Below are 16,725 nucleotides of genomic sequence, written 5' to 3'. Positions count from 1 at the left end.
TGTGAAATGCAATCTTTCTACTGGCCCTACTACAGTGAACTGAGAGCTTGTCAGTTTTATTTATACATTTTAGCCGAATAACAGCTGCAGAACTGAGGTTTCTAAGGAAAGTTGTTAGGAAGACAAAACAAAATAAGGTTCTGAATAAGATATTGGGGGAGCAATTAAAAAAAAGAGCCGCAGTTTGAAGATAGAGAAAAGAACACAAGGATGCTACAATCATCTCCTAAATATAGGGGAGGATAGGAAACTTAAAGGTATATTAGGTAAGAGCAAACCCACTAGGTTGGTCTAATGACGAACTCGTCATCGTAAATCAACTTTCAAAGTTGAGAGTTCTAAGGTCCAAATCCTAGCAAAGTTTCTTTTGTACAGATTTGAATACTAGATCGTGGATACTGGTGTTTTTTTGTGGTTGGGTTTCAATTAACCATACATCTCAAGAATGGTCAACCTGAAACTGCACAAGACTACACTTCATTTACATTCATATGTTATCCTCACTCATCCTCTGAAGTAATACCTTACAGTGGTTCTGGAGGCTAAACAGAAAAAAAGAAGAGGTAAGAGCAGAACCAAGTAGAGAAAGTGGCATGAAATGAATATTTGACTTTAATAGTTCAGAGGAAAGGAAAGAACAGGCAGGTGGCACAAAGATTAGTGCTGGATTGCAAACAGTTCAAGTTATGGCTGAAAGACCCAATGCTTAATAAGAAAAGGCAAAGGAATAGAAAGAAGAAAAGAAATAATATGTAAAAATAGAAAATATATAACATAAAGAATAAAAATATATTTAAAATTTATGTAGAATTACTGAAAGTATAAACAGTCTCAATCAATACTATTTATCTAAGGTACTATACACTAAGGTTAATAATTTTATAAATGTAAAATATACAGGTAATCTGAATTTGACACAGATGGTAAAACTGTAATCTTACCTTCACTTTTGATTTCATTAAGTTCATTACTTCCAGTAGTTTCAGTTTCATCAATTTCACTTTCAATTTCAAATCTATTAAACAAAATATTTTGTGAACTGAATTACTAAAGCTTTTTATCTTAAGAATTCTTTCAGATTAAGTTACATTAAAAATTATAAATAATATTAAAAAAATTATAAAAACCTATTGTAATGAATGTTTGGAAACATGAAGAGTACCAAATGTAATTGGTAGCAATGACTGAAAACTTACCTCCAAAAACATTGTAAATTAAAAATTCAATTGTGTTCATTCCTGAAATATATAAGTGTTATCCATTTTTAATCCATTAGTTTGATGAGGTTTTACTGTGCATTGTACAAGATGACTTCTGAACCCAATTAGATACCATGTGTGAAATCTGGCCAGGTGCCCAGTATAATATCCAGCTGTTAACTCATGTTGAACAAAAATAGCAACATAGCATTTACCACATCAGATGAATCAGGCTTAAACTTGCAGTAACAGTGGACCTTACAACTTAGGGCAGGCAGGAAGGCTGGCTGCAGTTTCAAATCAAGTGCCCTCCATTTTGCCCATATCTCATGTTTCAACCAGATTCATTTGTAGAATCTAGCCTTACCCTTGTCATTAAGCTACACCTGTGCTCCCATGCTACATCATCCACTTCTTTTTTTCAAGCATATAACTAAAACTAATAACCTACAACTAAACTTCAATTAAAATTAAAATATTAAAAAGGAAATAAAACTTAAAACTAATAACACAGATAAAATATCACTAACAAACTTAAAACTAGTATCACTAAAAACTTTCAACTAATATCACAGTCGGCGTCTTAACAATACAATAAATTTATTTTTAAAAAAACTATATAAAATTCACAAACATAAATAGAATTTAACAAAGTCCAAGAGAGGTGTAAAGGGAACCCTTCTCAGATAACAGAATAAAAAAACCATAAAAATTAAAAGAAAAACAATCACATTAAGAACGCTTTCCATTATAAAACATATACGCAATAACATGAAATTTTATGTAAAAAAAAACCAACACAATGCAAAAAGACAAACATCATTGCCCAGGAATCAACAGATGTTTCTGAGCAATTTAAATTTACAATGTAAGGCCACATAATATATGCAATCCACGAGGATGTGGCGCACAGTTAAGCAGCAGTTGCATTTTACACATAATGACCCATTTTCTGCTGACACAAAGTACCCATGAGTAACTTTGGTATGTCCTAACCACAATGGACAGAGGACTACTTCCTCTCGACACATTTTTCTACACAAGAAGTTCCAAGGCAACACAGTATCTTTGATGTGCCAGAGTTTATTATCCATTGTAGCAGTCCTCCAAAATATATAAGTAATCCACCAAGCTGTCAGTAAAATTCTTTGGGAAGCTGGAATGGAATTCTACAGCAAGGATGTTGTAAGACTTTAAGAACAATGAGAAATATGTACATAAATAAAATAATAAATGAAACTGATGAAAAATGATAATTTTACTCCTGGTCATACATTTAATCATCTCATACATTTTGTTCACAATAAACACTTCTGATTGATGCTAATTATTTATAGTAAAACCCTCTAAGAAACAAACAAATCAGGATGAAAAAATGTTAGGTCATGCATAGGAATTGAACAGTCAACAATGAGCTTCTGCCTTACTCTTCATTAACCATACTTTAAACTTGTTAGCCACTACTTACAGAAAATATTTTATTACTTTTTAATTTATTTCTCAATTTTGAAAATTCAACAAAATAAGGCACTAACTGACTATGTTTCTAAGGTCCGCAATGATGTATACTAAAATATTCGTATTAAGTGTGCAAATCACAAACTCAAATTACTGAAATTTGGAAGTGTTAAGTAAATACATGCTCTCAACTTTCCTTGTAGACAACACATTAAAAGCAACTGATCATATGATATAAATACTTTTCACAAACAATTTCAGTTACAGAAATTCCATCTTTTAATAATGAATATTTTTAAAAATAAACACTAGAATGCATACCCATCATCCAAATCATCAGCACTTCTGTGTTTGGGAGCAGGAATCGAATCACTTTCCAAACCTTTCATCCTCCTTAACCTTTCTGCTTCTAACTTTTCTAATCTATCTTTCTCTTCTCTTGCTATTTCATTCTCACCCTTTAACCTATCAGATGGCTGCAGATTACATAAAAAAATATATAATTGTTCATTAGATCAGGATTCTAAACATAAAAACATATGTAAAAAGATCAACAACACTAATTTTTCAAACAGTTTACATCACCATATTGTGTAGATAGTACGAGGGTTATTTTTTTCAAGGTCCGATCGGTCGCGAAATAAAAACCTGTGCAAAAATTGGATGAACCTTTGCGCATATGTGTTGCGCAAAGTCTCTAGTACGGCCTTCAATCACACCGCATCACTTCATTTAGTTCTGAACACGCAGCTAGCACGGAAACATGACTACAACAATATCATCTCCCGCCAAGTGTGAAGTGCGTGCAGTAATTCTATTTCTTCAGGCTAAGGGGTGTAATGCAGGTGAAATTTATCGACGAATAAGTAATATGTACGGTGAAACTTCAATGAGTAAAAGTAAAGTGCGACAATGGTGCAGGAACTTTAAAGCAGGACGTACAGATGTTGATGATGCAGGCGGTCAAGAAAGGAAGCGAATGTCAACCGATGATCTCGTTCAGCGAGTGGATGAGACAATTCGACAAAATTGTCGGTTCACAATTTCTGTATTGAGTGATTAGTTTCCTGAAATATCAAAGTCAGCTCTCTACACCATTGTGAGTGAGAGGCTTCGGTACCGCAAACTGTGTGCGAGATGGGCTCCCAAGAAGCTGTCCGACCATCACAAAACAATGAGAATGGACACCTCTCTAACGTTTCTCCAGCGCTACCACAATGAAGAAGATTTTTTGAACAAAATTATCACAGGGGACGAGACATGGGTCCATTTCGAAACTGAAGAAACAAAAGAACAATCTAAACAGTGGATGCATTCTCATTCTCCCAGTAAACCAAAGAAGTTCAAGCGAACCTTCACCAACAGAAAGTGTATGACTACTGTGTTCTGGAACTAGAACGGAGTTCTCTTGGTGGAATTCATGAAACGTGGCATGACCATCACTGCAGCCTCATACTGCGTGACTCTTCAACGTCTATGAAGGGCAATTCAGAATAAGCGGAGAGGAATGTTGTCATCAGGCATTGTCTTTCTCCATGACAATGCTCGACCACACACTGCAGTTGTAGCAAAGAAGCTCCTGCAGCATTTTCGTTGGGAAGTGTTTGATCACTCACCATACAGCCCGGACTTGGCTCCATCTGATTTTCACCTCTTTGCTCACATGGAACGCTGGCTAGGAGGACAACATTTTGGCACAGACATCAAGCTGCAGACCGGCGTAGAAACATGGCTGAAAACACAGGCGGCTCCATTCTATGACGAAGGTATTGGAAAGTTGGTACCATGCTATGACAATTGTCTAAATCGGTGTGGCGAATATGTAGAGAAATAGCGTAACTATGTAAGTATTTGTTACAAATAAAAAATTTTTTATTTTCACTGTGGTTTTAATTTCGTAACCGATCAACCTTGAAAAAAAAAACCCTCGTATTTTCTTTTTTAGTGAAAATGATACTTAATCGACAAATACGAACCATAAAATTAACAACACTTACAGATATGTATCAAATACAATGACAGAATCACTCAATGAGAGAATCAGCATTTTTCATAGATTACAGTTTTACAAAAATGTTGGCAGTTTTATGAAGTACATGTTCTATCATGTGTATGCAGGAATCTTCCAGCTTAAATAAGATGCAGATTTAAAATAACAACAGCTGTGACAACACGGCTGACATATCATTCTTATTTTCAAACTTTTTTGTTAAATGTTTTAACTTCTTCTTGTATTTATTAACAAGAAATTTCTTCTACAATAGCAATAAGTGTTATTTGTGTTGACACAAATTATTTTCTATACATTTTGGAATATCCATTTCTTTTCCCTGTATTTGACTGCATTCAAGAAATTTTTCCATAAAGTGGTTTATAAGTTTATAACTCTTCAAAGACAAGCTGTTACTTGTTACTAGAACTGAGTAACACCACACTGATAACAATTATCATGAACAATTAACTCAACAACAGCAACTGAACTAAATTATTTTTTGTCTTAATGATAAATATTGAACTTTACAGACCAATTATTAGCTTAAACTACTTAAGTTTAAAAATTATATTGGCATCAGAACACTTACAACTTGGAAAAACTTACAAAATGGAAACAAATTGTTCTGTTAATCAAAGATAAAATAAAAATTGTGCAAAAATTAGAAAAATCATCAGGCAAAGCATTAGCAGATGAATCTAACACAGGTATATTAAACAATACAGATATTAAGAAAATTAGTTACTGTATTAAAAAATCTATATGGACCATGTAAAGACAATTACAACAGTATTAAATTAAGAGGTTGGTCAGAGTTATTTCTAGAGTTTTGTTTAAAAGCAATTCATTCAACAGCCTATTTTTGGATTGCTTTCAGTAAAGTCACTTTTTTTAATAGAACTTTAATGAAGATGATGGAAATTTGTAATTCTCCTTTAGTTTACACATTACATCTTATATTAATCAATACCAGATTTATTTCATTAACAAACAATGCTTATTTACTTCTTAAAGAAAAGATTTCTCCTTATTTCTTTCTCTACAACAAACCTTATCAAATTTCCTGACTAATTTCCAATTAAACTGTAAGATCAGTCAAATCTGGTGTCTCATTCCTTGTAACTTGTGAATTCAGCAAACAGCAAATTAACATTAAATTTTCTATCAAATTAAGAGAAACTAAAATGCTTACAAATGATGCGATACAACTTACTCGGTAAGGTATCCAATTCAATGCTCACTGTTATAAGTATTTTAAATAGGATAAAAGTAGTCAGGAGTAATTAAATCCTTGTTTAGGTTATCGATCAATCTCAACAGATATCAGTCATTTAAGAATAATCAACAAAGTTGTGTTCTATATATCTGCAGTCTGGTACTAGACAGTCACATGTTCTGGTAAAAAGCTATATCAAACAAATACCAAAACTAAAAAATCTACAACCTGGTCAGAATTTCCTGGTCTGTATTTTATTGCAGAGGAAAATACTGACCAGGTTGTAGATTTTTGAAACTCCACAGGAAATTTAATATCCATTGAAAGAAAGGAAGACTTGCGTTAATAGAGAAAATTTTTAAAATCACACAGACTTGTACATTATGCCAAAAAGATATATTCTAAGACTATCTCCATAAGTGAACACAGTCTGGTAAATGTTCAACCATTGACAGAGGCCAGCGCTACCACAATGAAGGAGAAGATTTTTTGAACATAATTGTCACAGGGGACGAGACATGGGTCCATTTCGAAACTGAAGAAACAAAAGAACAATCCAAACAGTGGATGCATTCTCATTCTCTAAGTAAACCAAAGAAGTTCAAGCGAACCTTCTCCAACAGAAAGTGTATGGCTGCTGTGTTCTGAGACCAGAATGGAGAACATCACAAAATCAGCTGATTTTCGAAGTCAAGAATTCTGAGGTTCAAGTCCCTGTAAAGGCAGTTGCTTTTATATGGATTTGAATACTAGACTGTGGACACCAGCAGTGTTAGTATAATTACAGAATAAGTTGCATTCTATAATGATAAATAAGTTATTAAGTTATAAAAAAATTACATCATAAAAAAACAAACATTATTCCTGAAAGCATTTTTGATCTATTCATGGAAGATGCATATATATATTAAACAAGGACAATATTCATATTAAACAATTTAAAATTAGGTTCTTATGAAATCAGATTATTTTTAGATACTGTTACACAAGAGCTAATTTATATTAAACAAAAAATCCTCAAAACGGCGTAAAAATCAAAACTCATTTCAAAGATTAATTAATGAAATTTTTACTCAACAAACCAAAGAGATCCAATAGATGTGTAAGATCCAAAGAGATGCACATCCAGAGATGAATTCCTTTCCTTGTAAACCAATTTACAATAAAATTTAACTTTTTTCATTTTGATTTTCTATTCCTAATATGTACGTTGCAATCTGTACAACCTGAGGAACATCAAGCAGCCTCATGACCGAATAATAAGAAGTTTTGTATGTATCCCACGTAAATGAGGTGTAGACTTGTACAGACTCAGACCAACCATTCCTGATGGATGCTTAATTGAGTCCCAACCACCAAAGTATACCAGTACCCATTTATCTAGAATTTAAATCTGTATAAATAACTTACCTTTACTTTTAAAGTTACTTCTTTTGTTTGAACCTCAAAACCTTTGACTTCGAAAATTGATTCACAATGGCAATTTTACCATTAGATCAAGCCAATGGATTAAGTATAAATTTATAAACTTTTTAAACAATACTCTTTAATTTTATTTAAATCTATTCATAACTACCTTCAATTCTCCCAAACTACCCACTTAACTACATTACTTAACTTTCTACTCTTTCTGAGCTTTTTCAAGTCTCCAGGGCTTGTGTAACAAAATTACTAACCATTCCACGTGATTCAAATTTCAATTCTCTCATAAGTTGATCGTAAGAACCCTTTTCAGGTCGCTGCTCCACATCTTCAGGACCCTTTCCAGAACCAACTAGAGGAAGCAGTTCTTGCCAATCAGCATCTAACTTATCAGTTAATTCCAATGTCTGTTCCTTAGCACGCTGTCGCTCAGCTTTTCTTTTCTTTGATTCTGCTATCAATTCATCAATGAGTGATGCATGAGTTTTTGCACCATCACCTTTCTCTCGAAAAATTTCACCACCAAAATGAGCATCTACAATATCAGCTAAACAATAAAACAATAATACATCAAATAATAAATCAAATTAATTAATATACATTGCAAATAAAAATATAAAATAGTAATATGTAAACTCAAGATAAGCCAAAGCCAAAGAAAATAGAAGAACCAGATAAAACAAATGAGGGTAAGTTTTAAAGACTTGAAAAATAAATAAATACAACTTTCCAGTTAAAGTAAAACAGGAAAAGAACAATGATTGTAATATAGTTATTAAAACTTTTATTTTACTTTTTTAAACAAGAGAATACATCCATGCTGTACATTTTAAAATTTAAAATAAGGATTTTTCTTAATCTGGCAAGTATAATGACTAAAAATTAAAATGTATCTTTTGATAAAAAATCAAAAGATTTTTTACCACATCTCATCAGATGAATGGCAACTACAATGGGAAACAGATTCTATATAAACACCCTAGAACACCATTTCTCAACCTGGGGGTTGCGGGGATGTGAAAGGAGAGATCATGAAATTAGCCTACAACTTATATGTAAGCAATAATGAAATCATTTTATGAGAAAAAATTGATTTATTATAAACATTTTACTTACACTTATAAGTACAATGTAAAGAAAATGAAATGGCTGCGTTTTTTTTTCATTTAAGTTTCATCATATATGCATATACATTAAGAACACACAAAGGCAAATTGTTTTTAAGTGATAAGGATGATTTTGACAAGCCGACTTATGGAGTTTTGCACGAAGTATAATTTAGTAATTGCCACCACCCAATTTAAAAATCATAATAAAAGAATATACACTTGGAAAAAGCCAGGTGATACTGGAAGGTATCAGGTAGACTATATCATGGTTAAGCAAAGATTTAGAAATCAACTCGTTGACTGCAAAATTTACCCTGGAGCAGACATTGATAACGACCACAATTTGGTAATAATGAAATGTAGATTGGGATTTAAAAATCTGAAGAAAAGGTGTCAGATGAATCAGTGGAATTTAGAGAAGCTTGAGGAAGAGGTGGTAAAGAAGATTCTTGAGGAGGACATCGCAAGAGGTCTGAGTAAAAAAGATAAGGTAGAAAATGTAGAAGAAGAATGGGAGAATGTTAAAAAGGAAATTCTTAAATCAGCAGAAGCGAACTTAGGTGGAACAAACAGAACTGAAAAGATGGACGAAGCAGGAGCGATATAAAATAAAGAATAGCGCAGGCGAAAGGAGCCTTCAGTCAGAAATATAATTTGTTTACATCAAAAATTAATTTAAATGTCAGGAAAAGATTTTTGAAAGTATATGTTTGGAGTGTCACTTTATATGGAAGTGTAACTTGGACGATCGGAGTATCTGAGAAGAAAAGATTAGAAGCTTTTGAAATGTGGTGCTATAGGAAAATGTTAAAAATCAGATGGGTGGATAAAGTGACAAATGAAGAGATGTTGCGGTAATTAGATGAAGAAAGAAGCATTTGGAAAAATATTGCTAAACGAAGAGACAGACTTATAGGCCACATATTAAGGCATCCTGGAATAGTCGCTTTAATTATGAAAGGACAGGTAGAAGGAAAAGATTGTGTAGGCAGGCCTACACAATCAGGCCTACACAATGTTTGGAATATGTAAAACAAATTGTTAAGGATGTAGGGGGTATACTGAAATGAAACGACTAGCAATAAATAGGGAATCTTGGAGAGCTGCATCAAACCAGTCAAATGACTGAAGACAAAAAATAAAGGATGATTTCTATATTTAGTTTTTAGCACAACCATAGACAAAAAACGTTTTCACAGAGAAAAGAAGTGGCAAAAGGGATTAATATTTTCAATGCTTCTGTGACTAAATTTCTGTACTAACTTCAAGATGTGAATTGTTTTATTGGCAGATGTTTCAATAAGCTGGTAGTGAATCTTAACTGGTAACTTAACAGTTGCTACAAAGTTTTCACTTTGATTTCAAATGGATTCAGTACCAATCTCTTCAAGAAATCATTTTTATCTCCCAGGAAATACCCTGCCAACTAAATTTAGCTCATGCAAATGCATCTTCATGTTATCCAAACTGTGGTGAATGATAATGTATTATTCAACCAAATTTTTCACAATATAATCAGAACTGTGTGGAAACATAACAAAATTTGACTTTAAATGTGCATAACCCAGATATCAAGCTTTTTAATGAAAGCATGAACATTGCCGTCATTAATAAAATGTTTTTATCACATCCTTGTAAATTCATATTTAAATCGTTTAAATGCGAAAATACACCAGCTAAGTAAGCCAACATCAACATACATTCATTATTGTGTAAAAACAGTGAGTATGGCATTTGTTTATCCTGGAAAAATATTATTAATTCATCTCACAATTCCAACACTGGTTAACACTATCCCCACAATAACCATCTGACTTCTGTACGGAAGAGAAGAGATTTTTTCTTTTTGACCATTTCATCACATAGTTTAGTAAACAGCCTATCTGTAATGGTGGACTTATAACAAAATGTATGAAGGAAGCAGTGCATCTATTCTGCCATTTGTATAAGTCAATTTTTTAATTTTTTCAGAAATCTCTGTTGCAAAACATTCATTACATATTTTTTTATTTTTTGGGGACCATGGAGCAAAAAAGATTGAGAATCACTGCCCTAGAATGATTCTTAGTGGCAAAAAACAGGTTAGTAAGATGACAATAACAATAACACAGATTTACATTCATTAAATACAACGGCTACAGTGATTTTATTATTCATGTATTCAATTCACCAACCTAAATTCATTTTTTCATGAATCTGAATAATGGCTGAAATAAATGGAAATATATTATTCACTGACCAGAAATCCTAAAAAAAGATCATACAAATCTGCACATCTCTTCATCAGAGCTCCTAAAGACGTTTCCTTCTTACAGACCTGGTTCAACCTGGATTTATGTGATCACTGAGTTTCATGTATTTTACTAAGTTGGAAAAAATAGTATTTACATTTTTCTTTTTTAAAGACTATTTTTTTATAAAAAACTTTTCTCATAAAACTAAGTTCCTAAATCATAACAAAACAGGAAAATATAGACAAGAGGAATAAAAATATAATCAAAGATAAAAATTATTTTTAAAAATACTAACTATAAAAAAAACAATCTGATGTGGACACTACATGACTTCCTTGTACACCTAAATTACATATATTTTTTATTATATATTTTTGCCAATATATATATATTTTTTGCTATTGAATTATTTATTGTATTTTTTTTTTACAATCTAAGGTAAATAATTATTAATAAATCATATATTTAAATTTAAAAAAAAAGAAGTAAATTAAGTTGGATTCTCACTGATGTGCCTTCCCCCTTGTAAGAGCCAAATATTTTGTTAATTAAACTTTTATTGGGCTATACCTCTGGAGCCAATGAAAATAAGTACCACTTATGATATATTGTTGAAAAGTTCTCAATGAGAGCTTATTACTGCAGCTAAAAAGAATAGCCAAATGTATTGGAATTTGGGCTTTTTTAAGACACTTTTGGCCCATTCAATTGCAATCAAAAGGAAAGGTGCACAACTAGATGTTACAACAGTTCTAAATCCAAAATTTCAACATTCTATGACAAAATGTTTTTGAGTTATGCGAGATACATACATATACACGCACTAATGTATGTACATGCAGACATCACGCTAAAACAAGTCAAAATAGATTCAGGGATGGTCAAAATGGATATTAACGTTGAAGTCTGAAAACCGAACTTTTTCGTAATTACAATAAATTACAGTACAAATACTGTAATAAATTACAGTAAAAAGATTAAATATATATCAATTTGAAGAATTAAATCTTTAATGATATGGAAAAAGTAATTATTCTAAATGTTGTTGTATTGAATAAATCAATCCTAAAATAATTCAAAACTAAACACATTAAAATCTGATCACAGCAAAGATGCAAGCAAAAGAGATAAAATAAAGCACTTCTGTCAAGTTAAAATTATTTAAAACTAATTTTAATATATTTCAAAAAAATAAATAAAATGAATAAACTGATTAATATTTTTAATTATTAATATAATAAAAATAGTAGATAGAGGAGAATTTAACGATTAAGTATTAAAATTAAATAAATTAACAAAAATACTTTCAATTAAAATGTAAAAAATTAATAAAATTGTTCAAAAACACAAAATTCCAAAAAAAAGAATACTAACAAAAGAAATTAAAAATGGGGCATTGTATTGTGTATAATTCAGTCTTAATAAGAAATTAAACAAAACAGAGCCCAACAACATGCATAATCCCACTATTCAAACAAAAAACAAAACCTCCCTATATGCAGATCTATAAGAACTGGCAAGAAGCCAACATATGAATCTATATGATTCAGCACAAACATGCTAAAGTACATTACTTTTCTATTTTTCTTTGAGATAATTTTTTATATGGCCAAAGTAGTCTCAACGCAAATAAAATATTTTTATAATTGAGTACTACTTAATTCATTACATTCATTTATCAAACAAATAAATGTTTGGCAAAACAAACAAACATCCTACTACTGTCCACATTATTAAATTTATTATTTATCTAACAAATTTAATTCACACAGGGCTTCATACAAAAACTAAATGGCAAGCTAAAAAACTACTTCTTCTTTAATGAACTTCAAATTTCACCCATGTAAATGAATCATAAATGATGAAAGCATCCCACTACCAAAATTTTAATGAAAAATTACTCTAACTTGAATTCAAATAGTAATATTGCAACAGGTGATATATAAATATCACCACTCAACATTTCGTTTCAAACAGTTCATTTCATTTCGGTAAAGCATCATTTATAAACATTACCATCTAGTCCACCACTCCTGCCACCAAACTCTTCCTCCTCATCAGTTCCTGGATCATCATATTTTTCTATTTCAGACAAAGTTTTACCTCTATGAGTTAAAACTTCTTCATCAGCAAGGTTAAACATAGTCTTCTGAAAAAAAACATTCAGCTGCGTTTAGTATAAAATAGACCCTAAATTAAAACATACGTTATGCAGCAACACACCAGTAAAAAACATTAACTTCATGCTGCATTGCTTGAGGCAAGTAATTTTTCCCTCACAATATATCATGCACCAGTTGTTCTTATACCTATTTCCTTAATGTTCACTGCAAATGAAGTTCAGAAACTATGCTGATATCCAGTGTGAATGAATAATCATAGTTCCATTAACTATATTAGTGCATTTTTTCACTTTTCTTAACAGTTATTACACAGTTTTTCTCTACAAGCCTCAATTTCACTTATTTGATATTTTACACGCTATACTATTTATACAGAAATGCAAGCTGGAAAAGCCTTCATATAGATAAACAAGAGAGGTTGTACATCCTACCAGTCCACTACCTGATTATACATCCTACATGATATCCATCTCAAAAACCTTAGAAGACGTCTTTTTTAACCTCTTCCTTACAGCCACAACTTAGCCCCAAGCAATTTTCACCTGTTTAGTCCACTAAAAATCCATCCAGACAATCACTTTGTGGATGACAAGAAATTGAACATAACAAATACAAATATGACACACACAGTGGTTCAAAGACTTTTGTGCAGCAGGTTTTAGAGATACTAATAAAGCAACAGGGAAAGTGTACCCCAATGATGGTGGAAATCCTGTTGAAAAATAAAAGTATTTTTCAGGTAAATATCTCAGTAAGAAATTTATAAATAGCCATAAGTAACCTAATTACTTACTTCTATCATTCATTAACTTACATATCTTATAACTATTTTAATCAATACCTTACATATCGTATAACTATTTTAATAAATACTGATCTATAAAAATTTCTTCCAAATTCTTCATAGGAAATTCAAAAATAAAAATGAACCTCTATTCATAGTAAACTGTTAATCTAAAAAAGCCTTAACGATCCTCTATATTTCATGGTATAAAAAGTGATACAAAACTTTCAGTTATAAAAGGAAATCAAAGTTATTCCAACAAATACTTTCACATTCATTATGGTACCACAAATACAACTTGATAAATTCTGCAAATGTCACTCTAGTTACAGTCGATTGCACTTAATAAAAGTTAGGAGCTGAGTTAAATTATAACTAGAGAATTTCATCAAATGACTTACATTTCCTTCAAAATATTGAATGATACAAATAATTATGTAAATTAGCATACATATCAACAAAAATTTTTGATACTCTGTGAATGCAGTTATAAGTACCATAAATATACTTGATGGAAATAAGATTTCATCCCATTTTTATGGATATTTTCTCAACAATGAGTAGAAGTTAAAAAGATGTTGCTTCAAGTAGAGTTTTTTTCTCAAAGTGGTTTTTTTCATGAACTTTTTCAAAAAAAAACTCTTTTCATAAATTCCTACCCACTTGTTTCTCTTTTATAATGTAATAAACATTCAATTATTTTTTTATTTTGGTTCAAAAATGTAAAATTTTTGATAAAGTACACACATTAACTCAATACACAGCTCAACCACAATTTTTAACTGGATGCATTAAGATGTGGCTATTAAATAAGAAGACTAATGCTGCTACAGAAGAACTGCACATGCGCTAAATTAGTACAACCGACAGTTGTGCAGCATGAAGCCATCTCTTTCGATTGTTGCTACTCCAGTTCCTGTAGACATATTAGTTTAGCCATACCCTTCATTTGGATAACATCTGTTTTTTATTTTGCTGAAAAAATTATAAGTGTTTTATTAGAGCAAAGAATTGTCATGAAATTTCATGTGAAACTTTGAAAAACCGCTACTGAAACTTATCTCTTATTAAAAAAAGCATATGGCAATGAACGTTTATCATGTGCGTGGGTTTTTGAGTGGTTTAAGTGGTTCCAAGATGGCCATGACATTAAAAGATGATGTTCGCTTGGGTTGCCCTTCCACATCAAAAACAGATAAAATATTGAAAAAATTGATAAAATCCGATCTGACTGTCTGTTAACTATTCTTGTCTTTATTCAAGGTCCTTACTCGAGTCCATGAAAAAATAAGAAAAAAATTACCTGAACTGTGGAAGAACAAATCATGGGTTCTTCATCAGGACAACGCACCGGCTCACACTGCATTGTCTATCAAGCAGTTTCTAGCCAAATATAAATCCCAGTATTAGACCATCCACCTTATTCGCCTCTTTTTTTTTTGAGGTGGAGTGAGCAAGGCCCTCAGACACCGGGAGTGGGGTGTCCACGGCCCCACCGCACCAAAGCAACCCCCTCATGTTCAAGAGGGCCCCCCAACATACTCAGCTGCAGACCTGTCCAACCCAGCATCCTCCGACGCCTCATTCCCTTACAGACCGCGCCAATAATCGCCTACAAGATTTTTCTGTTTTACTGAGTTCTAAAACTTTTCTATTATAATTTGCAATAATAGTCCACAGCTTCACACCCTGAAGCATTATCTTCTAAAAATCCTCAGGTCTCAACATGTTCACCTGACTCTGGACATCCAGCATGCACCTCCGTGCATCTTGAAACCTCGTACAACAGAAAAAGACATGGTACGGAGTTTCCTCCACATCGCAGGCCAGTCAGTGGTCTGAATGGTCAAGAGCAAACCTAAACAGATACGATCTGTAACCACCATGCCTGGCGAGGAATTACGTAAAACTATAATCAATTGATCCGCGAGTCCTACTGCACCAACTCCTTACATTCCCAATCAGACGGTGAGTCCACCGACCTTTCTCTCCCGCATCCCACCGTTCCTGCCAAGTATTCATCAACTGTTGTAAATTGGCCACAATCAATCTTTTCTTCTTGGAAGAAGGAAGCATCCTTAATTCTTTACGCTTATTTCTGTGAGCAATTAGCAGATCTTATTCACCTGACCTGGCACCATGTGACTTTTATCTGTTCCCCAAGGTCAAATCTGCATTAAAAGGAACAAGATTTCAGAGTGTTGAGACTGCGAAAGAAAAAGTGGCACGCATCATGAAAGAGCTGACAGAAGAAGACTTTCAGCATAGTTTCGAACAATGCAAAATTCACATGGAGCATAATAGGGTTACAGGTGGGATGTATATTGAAGGGGATAATTACTAAATACATATAAATTTAAAGTAAAATATTTTACAGCATTACTATCATTATTTAATAGCCATACCTCGTGTTTATCTAATCTCATACTGCAATATAATAAATAGTCACATGAGTAAACATTTTAAGTACAACTGGGATATCCACGAGCTGTAATAATATAACTACTGATTCTATAACACTACTGCAGTCTAATCTGGAATACCAACTGAACCATTATGGGCCACTATTTTAAACACAATAAAATAACATAATATGAGCATGCAAATTTAATATTTATCACCTTATTGTGTGCCTTAATTCTTTCAGCAGTGAATCTTGCCATAACACGATCTTCTTGCGTCATTGCAGCATTATTCTCACCAATACGTCGATCAAGAAACTTGTTAACCTTATCTTTCACTTTATATTCCTGTAGAAGAGTTTCTTTCCTCTGAAATTAGACAAGAAAAATTCAATATAAGAAAATACCCACAATAAAGACACTTCACATACATAAATACGCTAAATTTAATAACAATATTGTGTATATATTACTAAAATTATTAATATATAGCAAATTATATATATATATATATATATATATATATATATATATATATATATATGTATATATAATCCTGTCAAGTAGTTTTCATGATTTATTTAATATTTATGTTTAACACTGTTCATGCACACAACCATGCTTTTTCAAAACAGAAATTTGTCACCATATTTTCAAAATTAGTAATCATTCTTTTGTTTAGTAGCAAGTATGGCTTTATCTACAAGGAACTCCATGGACAATTCCATCTTTAACTTTATGCCAAAAATGAAATCAAAACACATTCTATCAAGCTCAAACTTTCA

The 16,725-nt window shown here is 32.0% G+C and overlaps 1 protein-coding gene across 1 annotated transcript in view; it reads right to left on the bottom strand.

The window, feature by feature from the left end:
- l(3)07882 (Nucleolar protein 14 homolog l(3)07882) overlaps nucleotides 1–16,725 on the bottom strand; it is a 62,154-nt gene that overhangs the window by 44,730 nt on the left and 699 nt on the right. The window contains exons 2-6 of the mRNA XM_075372320.1: nucleotides 16,160–16,309; nucleotides 12,648–12,780; nucleotides 7,543–7,835; nucleotides 2,979–3,133; nucleotides 942–1,015 (exon numbers count right to left, since the gene is read on the bottom strand). Coding sequence (XP_075228435.1) covers nucleotides 942–1,015; nucleotides 2,979–3,133; nucleotides 7,543–7,835; nucleotides 12,648–12,780; nucleotides 16,160–16,309 — 805 coding nt within the window. The remainder of the gene's footprint in view (nucleotides 1–941; nucleotides 1,016–2,978; nucleotides 3,134–7,542; nucleotides 7,836–12,647; nucleotides 12,781–16,159; nucleotides 16,310–16,725) is intronic.

The sequence above is a fragment of the Lycorma delicatula genome, chromosome 1 (genome assembly GCF_047948215.1).
Source record: "Lycorma delicatula isolate Av1 chromosome 1, ASM4794821v1, whole genome shotgun sequence".
Classification (NCBI taxonomy): Eukaryota; Metazoa; Arthropoda; class Insecta; order Hemiptera; family Fulgoridae; genus Lycorma; species Lycorma delicatula.
Note: the sequence above shows the minus strand (reverse complement) of the source record. Positions and strands in the feature narration are given on the sequence as shown.